General features: G+C 43.3%; 1 protein-coding gene and 1 long non-coding RNA gene across 2 annotated transcripts in view; one reads left to right on the top strand and one right to left on the bottom strand.

The window, feature by feature from the left end:
- Window positions 1-417: 417 nt before the first annotated feature.
- igfbp3 (insulin-like growth factor binding protein 3) lies at window positions 418-18,477 on the bottom strand. Its single transcript, XM_028587932.1, has 4 exons — window positions 17,599-18,477; window positions 13,591-13,838; window positions 11,546-11,665; window positions 418-585 (listed from the first exon to the last, which is right to left on the bottom strand). The coding sequence occupies exons 1-4, from the start codon at window positions 17,960-17,962 to the stop codon at window positions 460-462; spliced, it is 858 nt and encodes a 285-aa protein (XP_028443733.1). The 5' UTR covers window positions 17,963-18,477; the 3' UTR covers window positions 418-459.
- Window positions 13,373-24,190, top strand: part of LOC114561822 (uncharacterized) — a 50,013-nt gene continuing 39,195 nt past the window's right edge. The window contains exons 1-3 of the long non-coding RNA XR_003693393.1: window positions 13,373-13,486; window positions 13,618-13,852; window positions 18,413-18,536. This is a non-coding gene — a long non-coding RNA (uncharacterized LOC114561822). The remainder of the gene's footprint in view (window positions 13,487-13,617; window positions 13,853-18,412; window positions 18,537-24,190) is intronic.

Genomic DNA, 24,190 nt, shown 5'->3' on the forward strand with positions numbered 1-24,190 from the left:
GACTCGCGGTTACACACTCACAGACAGACAGACAGACACACACACACACACACACACACACAATAGAAACGGTGGTGGTGCGGGTTTTTTTTGGGTCACAGTCACAAACATGTCCTCTTGTGAGTGGAAAAGTCCGTCCTTCCTCTCTCTCTAAAAGAATAGTGGAGATGGTAGGATTCTCTCTTTCTTCCCCTTCTCTCTCAGCTTAATTGTTGTTTTCTTTTTAAGGAAGGTTAAAGGTTCTCTAAGCACAGGACAGATAGCTGTGATGGACAGGAGGCCAGTTGCCGAGGCGGTGCTCCACCCCCCCCAACTCTCCGACAGAAATGGGACCCGAAATCAAAGGTCCAGAGTCCCTCCGAGTGTTTACATAAAACTACATGCAAGAACAAAATCGTCTCTCCCCCCCCCCTTATTCTCTGTCTTCCTCTCTCCGTCCACTTGCGTCCCTCCGTCCTCTTATTTGTTCTCCAGGCTGAAGCACTTCTTCTCCGTCTGCTCCTTGCCGTCGTAGCCGGGCAGAGACTGCCCGTATTTGTCCACGCACCAGCAGATGCCCCGCCTCCTGCCTTTGGATGGACGGCACTGCAAACAGAGGGCGAGAAAAATATTTAGTATACTACTGTTTTGCTGCTTTTACTACACACTTTTTAGCCTTCAACATGAAGCACGGCACGGCTCGGACTTTCATCTTCAGTTTAGAGACTGCAGGAAAAAACAACAACTGGAAAGTAGCAGGGGACTTATCACTTTGTGAAAACAGATGAGCGTTTTCAAGATGAAGAATTACCCTGACACAGCTTTATCAACTTTATCAACATCTGTATTATTATAATACGGACTCAACCTTTCTCTGTTGAGCTTTTAGGTTTCGGATGCTTGTCAGGAGGCCAAGTCGTGCCTCAGCAGAACTCTCGATCACGGAGAGGAATGCCCTGATGTCTGGAGACGCCTCCTAGCTTTTATGTGCAGAAACTATCAGAGATAAACACTGCAGATGAAGCAGCTGCTCGTCTCGGGAAAGATGATAACAAATGTATCAAGATCAGAGCGGGAGAGCCTCACTCAGGCATCCACGTGCCACCGGCATGCCGTTGTGTTTGTCCCTTCTATGAGCTGTTTATTTATCAGGCCTGTGTGCTCCTGACCAGTGGGGGTAAGCGATGAAAAAGCAGATTATTTTCGATAAAGAGGGGCAGGGAATGAGGAACGCACTGAGTGAGTGAGAGTGAAGGAGTGTGAAGGTAAACATGGAGTTGCTAAAATATTTGCCAAGGCCAGTTGGAGGGCTGCAAGGAAAACCAATGCTGCTATTCTGGGAAACTGGCAGACACTCAAAATCATCTGGAGCTGATTATGGCCTGCGCGTGCACGAGCGCACATAAACACACATCAGCAAACATGTAGGCACACACAAACAAGAGTTGTGTCTACTGTATGTATACATACCCCCCACCTACACACACACACACACACACACACACACACACACAATCAGATGTCCCACAGGGGGCCGGGCTTTGTAGAGTGGCAACTTTATGAGTTCCATTCAGGGTACACATGAAACAACCCAATCAGTCAGGCCAGGCTAAAACATCAGTTTCTATAGTTTTTTCACAGTCTTTCAAAGAGTTACACAGGCCAGGCCTGGCTCAGAATACTTCTCCTCCTACCCATCGTCTTCCACCCCGGGGGGGGAGGAGGGAGGGTGACAGAGCTGTGAGGTGACCAGCCAGGGACGAGACACGCCTGTCTGTCTCGTTGCATATATATATATATATATATATATATATATATATATATATATATATATATATATATATATTTGGCTCTGTACACCACTTTCAATGAAACAATGGCGCTGGTCACCATTCATTCCTGTACAATATGAAAATGACTCTTGAAGCTTGCTTGAGTTCTGCAATCCACAAAACTGAACATTCACCATCTATATTCATGTCTGTCTTGGCTACATTATTGTTGTGAGTTAATGCAGTGCAAATTTTTTTTCAACATTACCACGCAATGACAATCTAACACTGACTAGAAGTCATGCAGACTCGACATTCAATGTGATGGATCAGTTCACGCAAGTTTCATGAGCCCCCTTCATTTCATATCCTACACAAATGAAAAGAAACTAATGGATGCCAGGGACGGTAGGAAAAAAATAACCAAAGCAAAGCCTGCACAAACACACTGGTATGTATGGTCACATTTAAGGGTATTTGGGGGAGTTTACATCCATACCCAGACTGTCAGTTGTTAACAAACGACTTTGGTCCTTTGTTAAAAGCTTAAAACAACTTATATTCACATTTTCCTGACAGGCAGCCCCTTGTGGTTGTGCGAATAATGACACATTACATGACATTGATTTGGAAGATGCTTTTGTCCACAGTGACTTGTGTATTTCTCTGTCTCGCTCTCTCATTTACGTACATTGGGGAGCAATGTGGTTCAGTGTCATGCTCAAGGAACCCCCCTGTGGGCAGGAGGAGCTGGGAACTAAACCACCAACCAGCATGACAATATTTGCAGTAAGTGCAAAACAGGCAGCGTTGCGTCATGTGACATACAAAGCCCACACTCGATAGCCAAGATATGATGAGCTGAGGAGAAATGTGATGAAATAGCTGCTTTTCTGAAGAGCTGGGAAGTGGGACAGTGGTTTATACTGACATGTGCCAACTTGCGGTGACGTGTCAAGACGTGTGTGTGTGTGTATGTATGTGTTGGCTTGCATTGATAACACTGATGACCTCAACACCTGAGACTGCAATGTGTGACGCGTCTTCTACCAACAGTTAACATCAGTTTCTATAGTTTTTTCACAGTCTTTCAAAGAGTTACACAAGATCGATACCACCCTCATGTGCAGCCGGAATATGTGGAGCTGTAGCCTGGAGACTTATTATAAAGACTGGAAGCAAGGGGAAACAGCTAGCCTGACTATTTCCAAAGTTTAAAAACACTCTTAAAGCTGCCAACATATGATCCACGGTAAAACCGCTCTGTGCTGGCAGTTCCATTGTTTTCCCTTCCATTGGTGTCACGCACCGCAGATCATGTGTAGGCGGCTTAAAGGTGCTGTAGGTAGGATTGCGAAGATCCAGGACTTAGCCAAAAAATTTAAACATCTACAACTTCTCAGTCCCTCCTCCCTTTGTGCTGAAGCCCAAAACGGTCTCCCAAGCCCCTCCCCCCACACGGGAGAATGAATGTGTGTGCATGAGCAGTGATTGACACCCCGGCCCCCGGATCTGATTGGCATCTGAACAGGGAGCTGTGGATTTTTGCAAATCGGACTACAGGCTGTAGGTGGTGCCACCTATCAGCACTTTAATCTCAGTCATTTTTTTTTCATCTAAATTCCAACACCCAGGAGTGCAGAGCCGAAACCAAACTCTCCTAATACTTATACTAATAGTGCAGGTGGCTGGGCAGCAACCAAGAGGCAGATAGACAGACAGGCTTTAGAGTGTGACCAGGTGTCTGTTTCCGGCGTAGTCAACATCCACGTGCAGCCTGAGTGCATGATCAAAAGCAGCTTTACAGAGACAGAGGCCTATTAAAATACCTCACAACTACTGCAGCAGTCTGGCGGCTAGTACGCAGCCCAACCCGCCCTATTCTCACAAACTAACATCGAGGGATTCTTTTCCGTTTTCCTCCTACCTCTCTTTCCTCCTCCTCCTCCTCTGTCTTACTCTGTTTTGTGTGTCTCTCTCTCCTCTCCTCCCTCGATTCCCTCTCACGTTGCCATCGTCTGAGTCTGCGGCCAGCTTCTATTTTAGCTCTGACCCAGTGGACAAGACTTTGGAGAGGAGCTTGACATTGTTTTCCTCTGCTCTGATTAATGATGATGGAGTCCTGTACGTGCCTGATGTGTCTGTTTGTGTGTGTGTGTGTGTGTGTGTGTGTGTGTGTGTGTGTGTGTGTGTGTGTGTGTGTGTGTGCGCGTGCATGGGGAGGAAGGGAGAGGAAGAGCAAAATGTGCATGTGTGCATTCCCCTGTTGCTTGGCTACCTTTGAATTTCCGCTCTCTTTCATCTGTGAACTATTAGCAGTCATCTCAAGCAATCCTCTCTTTACTGCTTCAATCTAAACACACCCACCCACACACACAAGCACATGCACACACAAGCACACACACACACACACACACTGTAGGACAGGGGTCACCAACCTTTTTGAAACTGAGAGCTACTTCATGGGTATTGAGTCATACGAAGGGCTACCAGTTTGATACACTCTTCTGAAATAACAAATTTGCTCAGTTTGCCTTTAGTTATATATTATTATTAATGATTAATGATACTCATCTATGTGAAGACACTGATCATGTTAATGATTTCTCACAATAATTATCAACAATGACTTAACAAGGTGGGAAACAGATAATATCAATATCCAATTTTCATTTTTAGAACAGGCCTGAGGGCTACTCATGTGGTCCCTGGGGGCTCCTTGGTGCCCGCGGGCCCCGTGTTGGTGACCCCTGCTGTAGGAGAATGCCAAAGACAGCCAAGCGTCCGCTGAGGACTGGATGTCACTTAACGACTACTTAACACAGATTGAAGGTTTTCAGTGTTTTGTTGCAAACTTCCTTTTTGCATTGACTTCCTTTTAAAATGCAAACTAATCCTGGCAACTTAAAGGAATAATCAGGCAACAATCTATCTGCACTCACCACCAGTGGGCTCAGAAGGTGGCTCTGATAAGTTTGTAGCATCTTTCGATTCATGACAGCTACGTTGGATTCCAACAGTGATCCAATTTCACAGTAAAAAAACAGCATAAAAGCAAATAAACTTGTCAAACCATTCATGCAGCATATTCCACTTTTCCTTTATCTATTTGGTTAGTGACTGTGTCCCAAAAAATCACAGTTTTGCCAAAACATGGCTAAATATCCAGCATCCATTGTTGCTAGCAGCTAGCTCTTGAAACTACACTAATCAGCTAACCATACTAGTTACAGAAGCGGTGTATTTAACCATAGCTGAGCGTATTTTTGTGAAAAGTCTAATATATGGGTAAAATACACAACTGAATTTATTGCTAACATGGTTAGCTGTTCATGTTTGTTATTCATTACCAGTTTAAGCAAACATAGTCACAAATGACGATGTAAACAGCTAATTGTGTTAGCAACAAATAGAAGCAGTGTCAGGCTTATTTTGGTGAGAATTTAAATGTTTGGAAGTCCAACCCATTGAAGAGTTTGAAAAAGAGAGTTTAAGAAATGTCATAAATGTCGGCCATTCTTCTTTTTTTATAAATTTTTTTACATTTGCTTTTGGAATCGGCTGCATCCATCTTGAATCCAAGCTGACTACAGTTGTGTCCTCCGTGAAGAAGCAAGCTACAAACTTTACTGTGCACCTTTCAAAACACAGTGAGGTGAGTAGTGTATACTCAAAAACAGTTTATCATAGTTTTTTGGAGGGGTATTCCTTTAAGGAGTTGCTCACTGGAATTAGCACACTAATCCCAACACCCTGAACCACAGAGTCTGAAACTCAGCTCAGGGGTCAGCTAAGACCTTGTGCCCCACATTCTCAGCCCCGACTCTAGCCCTGCGAGGTCCACATGGCTGTCACTAAAAAAGCACATTTCATCCACCCCGCACATTCATAATGCTACCTTTATGGGGTGTGTATGCATGTGTGTTGTCCGTATGAATGCGTACTCTTGTGATGCCGGTCTTTATAGCTAATAGCAGCGCCGCTGGGCTTCACGGACATTAAAAAGAGCCTGGTCTGACCACAGGATAAACACAAGCTCATAAAATGCAGTGTGTGTGTGTGTGTGTGTGTGTGTGTGTGTGTGTGTGTGTGTGTGTGTGTGTGTGTGTGTGTGTGTGTGTGTGTGTGTGTGTGTGTGTGTGTGGGCGCACATATATGCATTTGTGTAAAAGAGGGTGCATCTGTGTGTGTGTGTGTGTTTGTGTGTGTAAGTGCATTGGGAGTAGCTGCAGTATTATGCTTTTTCTAAAAAAAAAAAAAAAGAAAATAAAAAGTTTAATGAGAGTCCCAGTGAATTCAACATCGGGATAATTTGTTTGTTTTAGAAGAATGGAGCCACACAAACTTTTAAAATAGGAGCCTAAAGAATCAATATAAGTAACGACTGGATGTGGGGACATTCTTTGAAAAGAAAGATTGTACGATATTAGGCGAAGAAGAGGCCACTTTTTAATTGGAACTTATTTGGTCAATTATCTTTTTATAGAAAATTCATCAATGGAAAATCTGATTACCACCTAATTCATAAACAACTGAAACTACAAACTTCCATTTATTTGCATATTAAAGCTTCTCTACTTTGCTCAATTTCATATTATGTTAAATTTGATGACTTAGGTTTTTTTTAACTGAGGACAAAAAAGATTTGAAGTTGGCAATTTGAGATCTGCTAATATGTGATGGACATTACTTCTAAAACTATATGGCCTCAAATATATATTGTTTTGACTACACAGGGTGCCTTCATACACGAACGTGTTCACACTTTTGGCACGTATAGTGCGAACCCCTGCGGACATTGTCAGATTACGACATTTACGTTAAATGAACAATAAAGTGATTATTAGCCTGAAACGTATCATGATGGGGGTAGCAAACCTCAATGCTAATGCATCAAACAGTATTAGAAGTTGAAACTAAATGCTTGGCCATAACTTATTCTTTGATAAGATCATTCCTGATCTCAAAATCATAACTTGTATTTGTTGCACAGTTGCCTGTGTTAACACATTATACACTGATGCATTGAAATTTGCTTTGTAGAAAAAAAAAAAAAAATTCTCAAACTGAGGTATTGACAAAGGATAATTGTGTTATCAGTACCAAAACTCTACATATTATGCAAAAGCCATGGCCAAAAAAAAAAAAATAAAAAAAAAAGTTTATATCCCCAAGTGAGATAGCCTGGTTCCGCCCTCCTACGTATTTCTGCTCAATTTTCATTTTCCTTCAGTACTCCGTTTGAGTGTGGGGTATATTCTTGGGTTTTCTCCCGCCAAATCTTTGGTGGTATTATCAGTAAACAGAGGGAGTGGCAGAGAACGATGACGTTGAGGTTCGGTAACCTTCGGTGAGTTCCGTAATGGTGGCGAAGAAAGATGCGAGCGAAGCCATTCGGTCCGTTGTGGCAACACTACAGAATATCCAAAAGTTAAAGCCCGAGCAAGAACAATCTTTGCTGAGTTTTGTCGGTTGGTGGTTGATGTTGTGGCCCTCCTCCCCACGGAGTTCGCGAAAAGTTTGATTTTCCAGCTCGCTCCGTTAGTGGTGAAGGAGTTGGCTAAGGCGAACACTAGCGATGCTAAGCCGATGTCACGACCAAACATTAGCGATTGGTTATGGCAGATCCAGAGTGGCTCTGGGCAGATCCAATAGTTTTAAACTTCCACAGAGTACACCGCCTTCAAGGAAGTTAACACTGGTCAATGGAGAGTGGCCAGACTCTTTGTACACATGAAATGTACCAGAGTCTGGTAGGACCAGGCTACAAGTGAGAAGGAAGGCGAGGTGGATTAGAAATCCAGGGAGGGAACAGAACAAGGGAGAGAGACAGAGTGAAAATAGCTGTCTGGGTCCCCGAAGGTTGGCCAGTTATTATAAAGCCATTGTGGTCGGTGTGTACATTTCCACAGATCCTTCTGAGTCACGCTCAATAAGTCAGTCCTTATGGGCCTGGCACTGTCAGGACCCAGTGAGGGAGGAGGGAGGAGGGAGGAGGGAGGAGGGTTAAGGGAACGCAGGCACCTGGCTCACATCCTTAACCCAATGCCTCTTCCCCCTCCTCCTCCTCCTCTTCCTCTCAACACACACACTCAACTCTGAAAGAGTACACAGAGAGACGCAGACACTGTCGTCCCATTCACAACCCTCTGCGAGGTGATTCCTGGCCAAACAAGGAAGGAAAAGCCAGGTGGGCGGAAGGGCAGGATGGACAGAATGATGGAGCGGGCAGACAGAACAAAGGACGGGTGGATGACTGTAGGCAGGGCACAATGGGGGTAATGATGGGTGGGAGAAACGATGAATGAGAGAGAGAGCCAAGGAGTGACAGCGAGAGAAAGGAAAAGTGAGAGTGAGTGTGAGACTTTGAGGGGTGTAATGAGTGGGTCAGTGTTAGGCATGCACGGCCTGAACTGGGATACTGGGCCAATTCATATAACTGCTGCTAAAAATAGGTCTCTCTGTAGCCGAGTTAGGGCTAACACTGCTCGACCTTCGTCTACTTTGCTGGGGCATTCATATTACCAGCAACATATACACTGGAAACCACACACATACAATACATGCTTGTGACTTTTTCCCTGTGATAGCTGACCCTCACAACTCACTGTAGACTTGAAAAAGTGGTTGTTCAAATTTGACTTTTGCCCTTCATGTAGATACCGAATGGAAAAGTGTCAGACAATTTTCTGCAACTTTCCAAAACCCTCAACCAGGTCCACTTCGCAAAGTCTCGTCATGTCACGTGTGTGTATGTGTGTGTGTTTAGCATATGATGTGCACCAGGCACAGAAGTAGCTTGACCGCTGTAAGATGATGTAGTATTAAGAGCGACAACGGTAACGAGTAGCATGAAAGACCGAAAATCCGCGTAAGGAGGTTGGTTGGGGTGATAGATGGTTCAAATAACACAGGACTAACACCCAGGAGACCGGAGCTCATGTCCCGTTCTTGTCCCGTGTAACTGAAACGTACATTTTTTTAATGTCGGACTTGACCCAGAGCATCAGAAAGTGATGCCAAGAGTCCCGACCAAGCATGTCGTAAAATGACGCCAAAAAGGAAGCCCCACTGCGTCTAACTGAGACGCTAAAGGAGACTTTTTGCATCAGTAACAAACGCCAAAGGCACCTGACCGAGCATCGCTTCTTGATGCCCTGGGAGCGAGAATGTGTTGGATCGACGCACAACTGCAGCTGCTACAACCCATGCAGTCTGTGATTTGACGGAGATAGCAATTAGGCAGGCCGAGACGCTTTCATTCATTACATTACATGTCATTTAGCTGACGCTTTTATCCAAAGTGACAAACTCCGGACAGCAAGAAGTAAGTGCAAGTACGTTAGCTTTAACTAAGCCAAACTACAAAGAGCCACATGAAAGTGCAACTGTAAGTTCACATCATTCACATGATGTGTATTAAATGAAGTAGGACATTTATAATGTAATTATTTTAAATGATACCCAGCACTAGCCTTCACCTACTCCTCCACAATTTATCAGTTTGCTCAGTATATTCAAACCGTCATTGCCTCCCAAAACATGGCGGAATAAAAGCGAGCACACTTAGCAGCTTTACGACTCACTAAGCCAACATAGTCTCAAGTGCCAAATGTGAAGAGCTACAAATAACAGCAGTGTGTGTACAGCCATATTTAGGCACAACACAATATGTTTGCAACACACTGAGCAGCACAGTATGCAAATGATGCTGTTTCTATAATCATTTTGATCCCTTTCTTCTGCTGTGAAAACCTAGCACCACTGGAATCCATTGTAACCGACATGAATGTAATCTGACCACAGTTGCTTTTCTTTTCAAGGAACCCAGCAATCTTTTAGGAACTCTGGAACTTTTTCTGCATTTCCACCAGATTAACCTGTTTCCAGCTGTTTGTCACTTCCCACCAAAAGTCCTCCTCTCTGGAGTTAGTCCTTCTGGTGGCTTTACAACTACCTGTGCAGTAGTCTGCAGTACTACTGTATGATCACGTTCTGGTCTCCCTGATCAAACACAAGCCTCAAAACTGCTTCAACATCTGTATGTATTCAAAGTCAAAGCAAGAAGTGGCTGTTGCCAATATCACCATGTGGAGTAGGGATGGGATCAATGGGATTAAAACGGAAGTAATGTAGCGGAATTCCATGAATGATATATTCATGGTATAGCCTAAAAACAAGCAAAAGATTTCCACATCTGCAAGTCTTACACAATGTGAAAACCGTTACCGTCATCTAATCTGTTATCAGGAATGCACAAAAGGGATTTATGTATAGTTCTTATTTTACTTCCTCCTTCCTTCCTGGAACGACTTGTTCAATATATTATTATTACTTGGTTGAAAAGCCGTGTTAGTTTCCAGTTTAATTCCTAATTACTAGTTGGTGCAAAAGGTCCATATGAAAGATGACACTACATATCAGCTTCTACCAGCCACCTTTCAACAGTTCGTGAGTATTTGTAATTAAATGATTGTGGGTGAAGTATCACTTTAAGATACTAACGCAGCATGTGTATCATGTGTATGGTTCTGCCCCTTTTTCCTCTGCTCAGTCCTTCACCCATCCACCCATCTGCCCCCTCAACCCTCCTACCCCCCTTGCGCCCTTCTTTTCACAGTATTGTCACCCTAGACGGTTCACACGGTCTCCTCTTCGCCGTGTTTCCGGTCATAAATCTCTGCAACACACCGTGAAGGCACATCCCTTCAGATGGATTTAACACAACACCCTGCCCCCCCCCCCCCCCCTCTGAGAAAAGGGCAATCAAGGGCTGGCACACTGCCACACACACACACACACACACTGGTAGGTATTTGTTAATAAAAATCCAGGAAAAGAACAAGGAATTGAGTCTTATTTTAATAAAAGTAACAAATCCGCACTTTGGAGACTTTGGGGAAAGAGTGAGTTAAGAATCTGTGAGGATGATTTTATTCTGTGTGTGTGTGTGTTATGGCTTGAGTTGGTCTCTGACTCATGGTGCTTGTGGGGGTTTGGTGACTCATGGGTTTCTCAGAACAGGCTCTAGCTTAGTGGAATCCCTCTGATAAGGTTCCCAACCTTAGGAAATAGGATGGTGGTATTTATTTGACACGCTGTATGTCTCAGCAATGCCCCCACCACCACACCTCCCATCCATCCTTCACGGACTCCTCTCCCAGTCTTTCAAGTTCAGCCATCACCCACCAAACAACTTCAAATTAATTTTAGCTTCCTCGTTCCCCCCCACCCGTCTTACAAATGAGCAGGCCATGGGTGGCCCGAGCCTGCTGCACCACGGACAAGAAAAACTAAACCAGTGACAGCCTGTTTGTTTTTTTTACCTCACCAACAGCACCCCACACCTACACACCCTCACCAAAACTACCGCCATCAAACAAGCGCCATACATACACTGCCCTGCTGCCACATCTACCGTGCCACACACACTCCCAGACCACATTCTTACATCCATACCCCCCACACTCTCCCACACCACAAACACACCTGACCGACTTCATTTCCTGTGAGGCATGAGTCAGACGGCTGCAGTGCATTTACTGGAGTAAAACATGGTTATTAGCCATTCTGATAATATAGTGTTGATGTGGCTGTCAAGGCAACCCGAGCTGCAAAAAAAAAAAAAAAGGGGGCATTGTGCATGTGTGGGTGGGTGGGATGAGTCGGTGTTCAGGTATGCAGTGGGTCTATCTGCATGTCCGCAGGTGTGTGTGTGTGTGTGAGTTTGTTTAAGTGTGTAAGACAGGGTGTGAGAGAAACAGAGAGATGAAACAGCAGGGAGAGCCATTCACCTGTTTTTTCTTGTAGAAGCCCTTTCTGTCACAGTTGGGTATGCGGAAGCCTCTCGGGTTGAGCACGTTGCTGATTTTAAGACTGCTCAGGATGCTCTCCATCTCCCGCCGACACGGCCCCTAGCAACACGGCAAACACACCCGGGCGACGCCAGCGTTACACACTCATCCTTACACAATCACAGACATGAAGAACATGAGGAGTGTTCATGCAATTACAGAAAATCTGAGTTAAAAGTTAACTTCCTGAACCCTGAATGTCCTAGGAACTTTCCCCTTCAGTTAAAGTTAAGAAGAAAAATCATTTTCCCACACTGCAGGATAACATATTTTTGGTATCTCCTTGTTCAACACATGCTTTGAGCTATATGATACTTATATTAAAATATATACTAGAACTAAAAATGCAATCATCATTTTCATGGCTGCATCATCACATCAAAATTAAAAATCTTAAATGTCTTAAACATTTCTTTATGTAAAAGTCTCCAGAATGTTTGGAAAAGGTAAATGTTTTTCTGTAAATGTTAACGCTGCTTGTCGGAACAGCATTGAGTTGAAGTGATGATCCCACTGTTACAGTAGGTCCAAGGTTGAAGAGGTTATGTCAAAAAATGAGATGTAAACTTTCTGGGAAAAAATAGTACCTTCTTTTACAAAATGTTTGATAGCAAACAACCAAAATTATGTTGTTTAAATGATAGTACAGCAGATAACTTAATGGTACCCTGTGGAGTGTTTGACCACAAATTGCTCTGCAGAGCAGTGTTTTGTTGAGAGATTTCCTATACTGTTTGTATCTTGTTTTTTTCTGCACATGCACAAGGTTGCACGCACACCACCTACCACAGGTTGACAGTGATATTCTTGCTAACTGCATCCATATGTCATGAAGAGCCAGCAATGTGTAGGATTTGGTTCTAATAAATTGCCTCAGCAGTTGATTTAAGTGATGAGTTATCCCCCCTTTACCAGTCCTGCTAATCAGTGGGTGGAGTATTTGGTTGAAATAAAAAAAAAGAAAACAGCCAGGGACCTTTGCTGCATGTTTGTTTTTATTTCATATGGGTGCCTGCCATTTGTTTTAGCACAGCCTTGAAACACGAGGCTGTGTGGTGCTGAATGTATTAGTGTCTTCACAATTAAGGGTACCTTTAAGTAGGTGTTTGAATATAATAACATTTCCAACTTCAATATCAGAGGTTCATAAAGACTTAAGTGGTTAACAAATAACTGTCACACAGTGCAATGCATGGGTTATTTGTCAGTTAAGTGGTGTCTCTGTTAAAGTAGCCTGACAGGACACAATGAGGATGCACTGGGTACACGTCACTCCGAACAGGTAACAGTTGTAAAAATGTTTAAATAAAGATATAAAAAAAAAGGTAAATACTCACTGTATACAAGTTGGTAAAACTAGCTAGCAAAGTAGCAATTGGGCAAGCAGCTTATTAGCTGCCCTGCAGTTTTCAGTCACTCATTGTGAAAAAGATTTTCACCGGTTATGCTACATTTTCGAAACATTATTGGTTGCGAATTTGTCAAAAGATAAATATTGCGTCTAAAATACCAGTTATTGTTAGCTAAAGAGCGAACTAGCTAGCAAAAAAGGGTCTGCTTTCAGCTAGCAAACAACCTAGCAAGCTAACGATAATTAACTGCTCAATGACTCTTATTTTCTCTTTTGTGTGTAACATTTATAATGCTAGCTAATTATTTATATTTTTAAAAGGCCAACATTATCAATCTTAAATATAAATTTGTCCAATGATAAATATTGTGAACAAAATGCAAATAGCTTGAGAAGTAACCGGAAGTATACTAGCTAACAAAAAAACTAGCAAGCTGTCCCAGATCTTCTTCCTTTTGTTTTGTTTATGAGTGACATTCATAAGACGTGGTGGAAGCACACAGGCATTTTTATTTATTTATAGAAAGCAGGTCATTTATTTTATTTCACAGTCAACAGCTGTCTTTATGCACCTCTGCCAGTTACTGTTTTTCACTGTTTAACAGAAATATCAATGCCTCAGGGTGTGACTTACATACTCGGTCTCCCTCTTGTTCTCCAGGGAGAAGTTGTGTATGTCCATATTGGCTCCTCCTGACACCGATTCCACCTTGTAGCCCTGAGTCTTCCTGTTCTGATCTTTCTGGATCAACTTGTTGTGCAGCGGAGGTCTGGTGTCCATCGACCCCCGACTGTGTCCAGCCTTCACGGTCGCCAGTCCAGGCAACACTGTCATCGTCGCGGTAACGTTGGCACAGTCTTCTATAAGATTTCCAGCGTTCTCTGAAGATGTAAAGGTAAGTCATCAGTTTTAAAATGCTCCATACTTATTTAATGAAGCCGAAATTAGTTTAGATTCATAGAGTAAGATAAATGCGGACATTTGTTGGCTGATTCTGTTTTAGTAATGGAAAACGTGCTTTATATCTTACTAAAAGCCTCAAGGCAAAAAGGGCAGTTTTGTCACTTTTTCTGCATTGACAAGATAAGATAAGACCAGGTCTAGATCAAAAACCACTTAACTTGTCAAATCTGGACTAGATTAGAGTCCAGAGACTGCTTATCTGTTTGTTTTTATCTGGACTATACATCTGTCCATTGCACACAGTGCTTAAACTACTTAAACAACTATTTTGTATATATATTTGTCTATGTTTTTGTATTTATTGTTTATTCTTATTCATGTTTAATATGTTTGTTTGTATGCACCAATCACCAAGGCAAATTCCACGTTGGCTACCTACTGTGGCAATAAACTCCTTTCTGATTCTGTTTTACATCATCTGAATACAGGAAAAGCAGTGGAATTCCCCTTTTTTCCACAAAAAGAGTTTTATAAATCTGAAACTGTGTTATAAACAGTCTCTCGAGACTAATTGCTAATCTAGTCCAGGTTTGACAAGTGTAAATCGGGCTGGGCGACATGGCTAAAATCTTCAATCTCGATATAGGTCATTTGATATCTCGATAACGATCACGGTATAACATGTTTTTCTGGTAATACAATAAATAGATAAATAGTCCATATGAAATAACCACATTGTAAAGCCTATTTTTGTACACTCTGTGAATTAAATACTTGACAAACAAGAAATACTCAGTATCTACCTGTGAGTGCAAAAAAAATCAATGAAGAAATTGTTAAAGAATCACAACGTAAAGCGTTGTGCAAATTATGTTGAATATTGCAGTAACGTAGTTCGGCCGCCGGTTAGTAAGTACAAGTAATTAACAGAAACATGACAATTTCAAATCCACAAATTTCCACAGCATGCATCAAGAGATAGTCACAGAGAGGAACTAAGTGTAAACAAGACTGTTTAAGGACGCTGTGAAGAAGAAAATGTTGTGTATGTGTTTTATATGTGTAGGGTGGGGGAATAGGGGATTGGGGCTAAAAGAGGAGGAGGTTAGGGCAGGACGAGGTGAAGTGGGAGATGAGGGAGCAGATATATTAATAGCCTGTGGTGCTGGCAAAGATTCCTGTCAAATCTTTAAAGACAGAGTGGGGACCATCTGACCAAGAGGAAAAGAGGAGGGGGCTCCAAACACTCCTCCCTAATATAGGAGAGAGACCAAACTACCCACCATGTGCCACCGGGTCGGCCACACCGCAACAAGGCCACAGTCGGAGGAGCTAACTGAGCTTGGAGACGTCCCGAAGAGGCAGAGGGACGATGGGAACACACATGCAGTGGCTCACACACACCCAAACACAGTTTTAAACCATTAACTCAAAGCAGATTTTGTGTTCGAGAGCTGCGGTGAGGGCGGCGGACGGGCATGTAGGGGTGTAGCTCATGTGGGCAGGCAGGCTGGCAGCCCACCCTTTCTCCGTGACCACCTGATCAATTAGTGACGTGGTGGGGCTCCACAGTCTCCCAGGCTCTCCAGAACTTGGAACAACAACATGGATGTCAACAACAGCATCAACCGGAACACGACAGCGTCACAAACCCGACAGATGATCTTTAACTTGATACAGCCTCCACACATTTTTTCTGAACTCAAAAAAATTTCCATAAATGTCCATAACCATGGACAGAAAAATGTAGTCCTTTTTAAGATTCCTGCAAGCATTAATTCTTATTGTCAATATAAACTTTTATATAACCTTTCTAGGAAGTCTGGGGCGTTTTAGATAAACACATTACGCAATTTGTTTGTATAATGGCACAGGGGTAAACAGCACAAACTGCGGTGAGGAGAGCTTGTTAATGTCTGGGAGGAGAGGCTGCTCTGGAGCTGGGGACTGAGGGTGGTGGTGGTGGTGGAAACCACTGGGCTGCATTTACACACTCTGTCCAACAGGGGCGCTTGTGATCATTTCCCACATTTTCTTTCCCATATCCAATAGTGGAGATATTGGGGGGAAAAAACATGCATTGATACCTGTCACACTAATGTTGTTAATTGTGTTCTGCTTTACAAGCCTGCAGTGAAGTGTGATAAGATGGATCTTTTTGCTCCAACATTGAAAATAATATTAGTTTTGTCCTAAATCAAAAGCTGCAAATAGTGATAAACATATGTATAGTGATACAGGATGAGAGAATGAGAAGTAAAGAGAGAAATATACAGGCGTGTGTGTGTGTGTGTGTGTGTGTGTGTGTGTGTGTGTGTGTGTGTGTGTGTGTGTGTGTGTGTGTGTGTGTGTGTGTGTGTGTGTGTGTGTGTGTGTGTGTGTGTATGTTGCACACCACACATTACTGTGGCCAAACCAAATAACCAGAAAGATGAAAACACACACAGAGGCTCCTGGAGGCCTGACGTCAGCAGTGCCTAAACACACAACAGTGTGTATTCACATGTAGGTGACATGTGTGCCGTGTCACCAGTGTGAGCAGCATGCATCCATTCACACAACACACCATGCAGATATAAGGTCTCTCAATATTAGCAGAGACACTAGCATGCAATGAGGAAATATGCAGTTTGGGCTCATTGATAATGAGTGTGAGTGTGTGTTTGACTGTGTGTTGGTTGCTTATAGGGAACTCAGAGAAATGCCCCCTCCCTCCTCCTTCTTTGCCACACACCCGAGATGTTTTGTCCCATATCCTGGACCAGGAAAGCACCAGCACATATTTTCATGCTGTGTACAAAAATCCATGAGCTTTACTTGAAGGAAAATAAGGACATTACAGATGACAAGGACATGGTCTGCGCTGGCCTCAGCTAAATACTGTATACTTACAGTATGTATGTGGCATTCCTTAACTATTGGTTTGAGGGAGCCAGGCTGTGTGTGTTTGTGTGTGTATGCGTGCGCTTGTGTGCGCGTGCGTTATAGGGAGAAAGAGAGAACGAGCAGTGTTGTCATGCTGTGTGTGTGTGTGTGTGTGTGTGTGTGTGTGTGTGTGTGTGTGTGTGTGTGTGTGCGTGCGTGCGTGCGTGCGTGCGTTAGGGAGAAAGAGAGAGAGAAGGAGCAGTGTTGTCATCTTCTTAAAACAAACGATCTGCAACCCCCATATGACAATCTTTTAATTCCTTAAATTTCGTTTTGCATTTTACGCATGATGGTCCAAGGCTAATTAACTGCGCACATGAAGAAGAAGAAAAAAGTGGCCGTCTGGTGGGAAAGCAACGATTAATTTCTGCGTAAACCTCCCACCCATAGCTGGTGTTATCCACTCAAACTTTCAGGAGCCTATGGGATTTGGGGATTTGTTTAACCCAGGCGAACACATCCCTGTGCAATGTCAAGCCTGCCCTCCAAAACCTCACGACTAAAATGGTGTTTTACATTGTGACAGGTTGCAAAACAGCCCACAGAATGCATTTACATGCGCATGTTTGTTTTTGCCTTATATCTCCAGTTGATCAGTTTAAGCGTCTTTATCTCATCCATTAAAGACAGACTACGCACTTAATCGTTTTTCCCCCAATGAGCAGAGAACTCCCCGGACCTGGTCAGCACAGCGCAACCCCTCACGGGGAGAGCGCCCGTAAGCCCCTAAATAACAACACACGCACAAAAAAAAGCAACACGATTATCTACAAGCCATTATAAGCGCAAATAAAAACACGTCGTTACACTTACCTTGTTTTTGCGCCGGTATGAGAATGCTGTTGAGCTTTTTGGCCGCGGCGCTGGAGCACACTCCCCGACCCTCCAGCAGAGCTTGCAGGGGTCGGCTTTCCCCCGGCCGGTGCTGGCAGGTCAAGCCGGAGCCACAGCGCGCCGTGTACACTCCACAAGCCAGTCCCTCACCGAGGGCGCACGTCATGCAACAGCCGCAGCCGGGCTCCCTCACTCGCTCCGCGCAGTCCTTCGGCAGGGGCTTACACTGCAGGAGCGCCCCAGCGTCGCACGGCTCGCATCGGACCACCGGCCCAACGGTGCCGGCGAGCCGGGTGAACGCAGCCAGCGCAGCGATGAGACAAAGCACGCAGAGACCGGGCATTCTGCCGATTAAGCTGGTCACAAAGGGACAGTATGTGAGTTGTCACGTAGGCTTAAGGGGACTCTCTGTGACACAGCGAGCCGGCTAGCCTTCTCCATCTGTATTTTCTTTTACGCGAAGTTCTCGTTTTATAAAGAGCCAACAAGTCACACCCTCCTCCGTATGAATAATGTAAACGGAGAGCCCCGATATGAGGGACTGCTACATCCAGTCTGAAGAGAGAGCTGCTCAAACGTTCAACCCTTTTAATCCCTTATACTAATTTACTCCTGATTGTTCATCTTTCATGCTCAACCTGTTATGACAAAAAAAAAAAAGCAAAGGTGTTTTTGTTCCATCTGCAAATGTGGCCTCTTGTCAAAAGACAGGCAAGTGAAGTGAGCTGTGGCATGAATGTACTGGTTAACATTTCTCTTCACATTCAAGTATTCATATTTTTGTATGCCACAGATAAGATGCAGATTTCCACCAGAAGAGAAATATGCTGCACCAGGGAGGATTTCTTCTGTGTTGACTGTTCCCGAACCTGCGAAGGTTACCACACCACTGGCCACATCCCCTGCTGGCATCAAAGGTATGGGAGTGAATGCCATTGGTGGTACCCCCCACATGCAATACTGATAAAACATTCCTCTGGGCAAGTGTGTAGGTGGCCTCCATATTAACCCACTAAAACAATAATTCCTTTGCATATAACTTGTGTGTGTGACCACATGCTCAGTGGCGGTTGCAGTCGAAGAGGTTTTCTTTTACTGTTCAGTGTTGTAGGAGCTGCATTGTTCGGATGCACATGTCAGTCGGAACACCAGCCACAGCTACCGCACACGTGCAGGGGATACCGCATACCTGACCCTTTGCCCAAGTAGGTTCAGGAGCGGTGCTCACCTTTCACATACCCTGAGCAGACCTGGTGATCTGGCACTTTGCATCGCCCCCTCCCGATACGAGTCCCACAGGCAAGCATCCAGACCCCCTGCACCTTCCCTCCTGTATGCCCCCCCTTTCGACCTCACAGGATTTCAAATTATTAGACAGAAAATGTTCAGATTCTGCAGGCTCAGCATCGCCCCCCCTGTCCGGTATATCCTCCTGTTCTGCAATAACAAACGCAAGAGGGGGGTACACACTGAGAAAATAAAGCAATCAGTATCGGCCATTGTGTGATTTCCACCACAGAAGCAGAAAAAGTGTTGAGACTGCATTATGAAAAACAAGCACAGGGTAAGGAAACACCCCCGGAATAGCAAGAAAACGTCTCCAGCTAAGATTAGTTTTCTTATTACTTGACTTTTTTTTTTTCTCTTTCTGCATTTTTTCATGTCTGATATATTCCGCTTCTGACCTTTGGCATGTTTATTGTCTGCCCGTCCATCCAGGGTTTGATTTACCTAAAGCGCCCTTACCGTTTAAACGAATTCAGCAAAAAGACACTTTTTGGAAAACTGTGCCCCCTTTGTGTAAAACCAGTACGATCAGAGTTTATTGTGTCGTACCGTTAGGGTGACAGGGTTCCTCCTGATGTGCTGTTATTGTTTCCCTGGCTGAAGATAGCTGCTAAACCGGCCTTCAGACAATATATAAACAACCTAAATAGATATGACATTCTCAGGTTTTATGCCATTTTTGCTTGATCAGATAACATGCAATGCAGAAGAGATATGTGGTAAAAGCCAACCAATGGGGACATAACATTCACCTTCCCCTGAGTGTGTTGTAATTTGCCTCAGGACACTTAATAAAAACATAAAATGAAAGGAGACAACTGCTGTTCAACCCGTCTGTGTTGCAGTCTCAGCGAACTGCAATAAGAGACACTATTTGTCATACTCAACGATCTTGTCTTCATCTTGCGTATGCACTTTTTATCTTTCACCTTCTCTGTCTTCTCACCGTCAAAGAAACTGATATTCTCTAGTTATTAATCTTTTCTTCATTACAGCGTCTCTCTCCCAGTGAACATTCCTTTGCGTTGCATTCCCACAATGCAGCACATTTCTGGCCGTAAATCATTAATTGGAAACCCAAAGTCGATGACGGTCCTCAGTAACACTGGCACAATGCACTTTATAATTTGAGGTTTTGTGGGATCGAAAGGATCTGGACAGATTTATTTGTTTCCTTCCTCCACAAGTGATTCGAGCAGCAAATTTTACTTGCTGTCACCCTATGCTGTATTCATATGTGAGCTATGCCATCAGTACGCGCCTCGCTCGCTGACCACGTTTTGACCTGCATAATATCCCTTCATACAAAAAAATGGCATTTTACATGCTACGCACCATGCATCACGTTGATTTGACAGCCATGTTATTTAGTGTTTTGTCAGTTGGACGACTTTCAAGTTTACCACAGTGAGCTACAGTTTGTCTACAGTGTGTTTTAAAGTGGATCTTCTTTTGGTATTTTTCACCCTCAGTGTAACAGTTGGACCGTTGAAATTCTTAGTTGGTCAATCTACGAGTCAACTGTCATAAAATGACAAAAAAAAAATTTTGTTTTTGTTAATCGATTAATTTCTCCTCTTTTCTTACGTGTGATTGACTAAATCGTTGAATGGTAATTCGACTTTGATTGTATTTTTGTAGTTTTGGCCATCATTAATATCTTGTGTGAGACCTAAGATGACAACTGAGCAAACTCCATGTGCTGATGAACACGGTGACATGAGGTTGTAAACTCAAGAAAAAAAGCCAGTAAGTGGACATTGAGTTCCGAGTTTTTGGCCAATTATTTTACAATGATGAGTAATGATTACAGAGATGTCAGAACATTGTGATATCACTAAAAAGGAAGTTTAATGGTACCACCTTATCTGGAGGTAAAACTGAAAAGTTAGTCCACCCAGAAAGTTAAAATAATTCCTCATCGCACAAGAGAACTGTGTGCACAACTACAGTAACTACAGTAGTTGTAGACAAAGTTGAAGCAGGAAGTGGCTCTGTAAACTCTGAGGGATGTTTACTCATGAACACCATTTTTTAAAAGTAATTGACTTTGCTCTCCAGTTGCTTCCTCACATGTTTTCTTTTAATACATGTTTTCATATTTTAATTACAAAATGTAATTTTGTTTAATGATGTTGACTGTGGTTTGCGGGGCGGGGGAAGCATAAATAATGTGTACTACCAGCTTCGTGTTTAGGAAAATCATTTGGGGCTCTTTAACTCAGCCGGGCGTGCTGACAGCGAGGACAGGCCTCGTCCGTCATGGGGGAACCATGAAGATCGGCTAATGAAGCGAGTTTGTTTCTGAAGGCTGATAATTGCGTCTGGGATGTTTCGGGTCATTTAAACGACAAAACTGTAAAGCATGTAGTAAAATCTGGTAAACTTGCAGTACAAAAATATAAGGATTGGTTGATGGAATCTGCAAATTCTATCATAATCAGAATCGACATCTATCCTTACCATCTAATGCTTTAAACAGCTTTTTTACTTTAGTAGAGCAAAGAAGATGGGATATAACCATATGCAGGATGCCAACCTGGGTGGTAGACATCTGCCCTTTTAACCACCATCCTCAGACCCCATTAATTTGGCTGTTTTGAGGTTAGGACTGACAGTTGAATCGTTTTCCAGAAAGCTCAAGGCCTATAGTTGTTGTTGTAACTGGGTCTGAAATGGTCTGTAGGTTTTCTGTGGATATGAAGCAGGTAAACAACTGTGTCAATACAGTCCTGTTTAGTTTTTATGTGTTTTCCAACTTGGATAAACCTGAAAGTTTCCACATTTTCCATGACCATCATAGTGACTTTGGTATCTACTTTCTTGGAAAGCACAGGACTGACTTTTGAGTAAATGTTCCAGGAATTATAAGTGTTTTAATTTTAACATTTGAGAATTATACAGCATTTGCCCTCTTTTCTAGAGATAATGGTGCAGCTTTTATTGAAATCTATTAAATGTCATGCACGCTTTTAAAACCAGCCATTCTTTATTGATTCCTGTAATAGGGGGTGTCTGCTCTACAGGAATGAGCTCTTCCTGTAATATCTCTTTTCAATAAATTGATGGAATGAACATGACCACTCTCTGTCACAGTCTGCATGACATGGTTAGAGAAACATCTGGAGGCGAGCAGAGCAAGACAGAAAGAGGAATGTGTAGAGCTAGAAAGGTGAAGACTAAGTTAACAAGCTGTAGGTTTTTTAATCAAGACAGCTGCATGTGGGAGCAAAGAGAAGCAAAGAGGTTAGGGTTTGAGCATGTGTTATGATGTGTTTGTGGTGGATTGATTGATTGATTGATTGATTTTATTTGACCATTTCGTTATAAGATACAATACAGCTTTGCACCATACATTAAAAAAACAAAACAAAGTCAGGATAACACTACAGTATAAAGCCCTGGGGCTTATTTCCATTGTGGTCCCTTAAAGGTAAAGCCTGTGCCGTTTGTTTGGGCTGCAGTTAGATATGCCTGGCGGCCCTCAGCAGGAGGTCTGAGTCCTGCCCAGCAGAGGCTCACTCTAATTGGTCAAAGAGGCACTGTGGCACCTTGGATTGAACTCATGCCTGGAGGCCAGGTACGGCATACTTAGCAGCATGCTGAGGAAAGATCACAGTTATGTGCTCTCAGTCACTGGCTGTCTTTAGGACAGCGCTCGTCCCACTGCTGGCCGGGCAGAGGAGGAGGCCGCCATAGGAAGGAGATACAAGGCTAGACAATCTCGCCTGGTGCTCTCAGGTTGACCAACTCAAGTGACACTTTCCTGAGATGGGGCCAATTCCGGGCTGCTAAGAGGATCAGTTTCCCCTTCCTGTCCTGACACACATACCCAGCTAGCGCCACTCAGGAGTCTTCAGGCTCGCTGCTCACCAGGAACAGCCGCTTCAGACACTTTTCCACGCTTTCTAAAAGCCAATGTGGCCCTGCAGCGTATACGGGATCAGTGTTTTGCTGCAAAGACAAAGTCCCCACTAAGAAGATTGAGATCTTAAACCTAACTCTCGCAAAGTATGACTGTAAACACAGGTAGGCAGGAGGAAAAGGCCAGTTCATACAACTTCAAACAGACTAGAATAAATCACGGTGGCTATTCACCTAGAATAGAGTTGTATAGAAATGAGTTTCAAGGAAATGCATTTGGATTGAGATTTAAAAAGTCTGAAGGAAGAAGAGCAAACAGAAGAAAAGCATGACACAGTGGGGGAGAGAAACACAGAGCAGTGTCTAATCTTGGATCTTTGAGTGGCGAGGCTTGCACCGAGCACGTCACATGAAGTGATGTCACTTCCGGGGAGCACGGCACGTGTTCGCAGGTCAATAGATCCTGTATTGGGGTAGTGGCTTCCATTTCTCAGAAAGCCAGAGACTTGGACTTGAGTAAGACTTAAAGCTACTATGTCTAATGTGAAAGGTGTGGTCGCCTGGCTAGCTCACCTGTTAGAGCGTGCGCACATACAGTACAGGCCAAAAGTTTGGACACACCTTCTCATTCAATGCGTTTCCTTTTTATTTTCATGACTATTTACATTGTAGATTCTCACTGAAGGCATCAAAACTATAAATGAACACATATGAAATGATGTACTTAACAAAAAAGTGTGAAATAACTGAAAACATGTCTTATATTTTAGATTCTTCAAAGTAGCCACCCTTTGCTTTTTTTTATTAATAAGGGAAAAACTTCCACTAATTAACCCTGACAAAGCACACCTGTGAAGTGAAAACCATTTCAGGTGACTACCTCATGAAGCTCATTGAGAGAACACCAAGGGTTTGCAGAGTTATCAGCTCTGTTTTGGTTTCACAGCTTTATTGTTCTGGTCACTTTACGCTACCTGCATCAAACAGATAAACTTAACAACTAGCTGGTGAACACAGTGGAGTATTTAGAGCAGCTAAAGAGGCAGATATTCCCATCAGGAATTGGCAGAGACCAAAATGGGGATAAAACCAGAGGGACTATTGATTTGGATTCATCAGGTGGCCAAATGAATGCTAATGTTGCTCTGTGTCCGCTGGATGTGTAAATAAGGAACTGTTTACCGCAACAACTTCAGGCGATGTATGTCGTGTTTACAGCTTGTTGCAATGCAAGACAAAAAAGGAATAGAAAAGAAAGTAATATAGGTTTAAGTCACAAAAATTTGCACTTGCATGAGTCTTGCAATTTGGGGTTGTATCCACGTGATTTAATGCACTTATTGAAAGTTGCTGTGGATAAAAGTGCCAGCCTAAATGTAATGTAATATAAAACAAAAATGTGTAACAGGTGTTGCCAAAA

This window comes from Perca flavescens, chromosome 9 (assembly GCF_004354835.1).
Source record: "Perca flavescens isolate YP-PL-M2 chromosome 9, PFLA_1.0, whole genome shotgun sequence".
Lineage (NCBI taxonomy): Eukaryota > Metazoa > Chordata > Actinopteri > Perciformes > Percidae > Perca > Perca flavescens.

Excerpts from the sequence above, each read along its gene's own strand:
- igfbp3 (XM_028587932.1), bottom strand. The coding sequence starts at position 17,962 with ATGCCCGGTCTCTGCGTGCTTTGTCTCATCGCTGCGCTGGCTGCGTTC. Across the intron at positions 13,839-17,598 it reads CATACCGGCGCAAAAACAAG|AGAACGCTGGAAATCTTATA; the intron begins GTAAGTGTAACG and ends TTACATCTTCAG. Across the intron at positions 11,666-13,590 it reads ACAAGAGGGAGACCGAGTAT|GGGCCGTGTCGGCGGGAGAT; the intron begins GTAAGTCACACC and ends CCGTGTTGCTAG.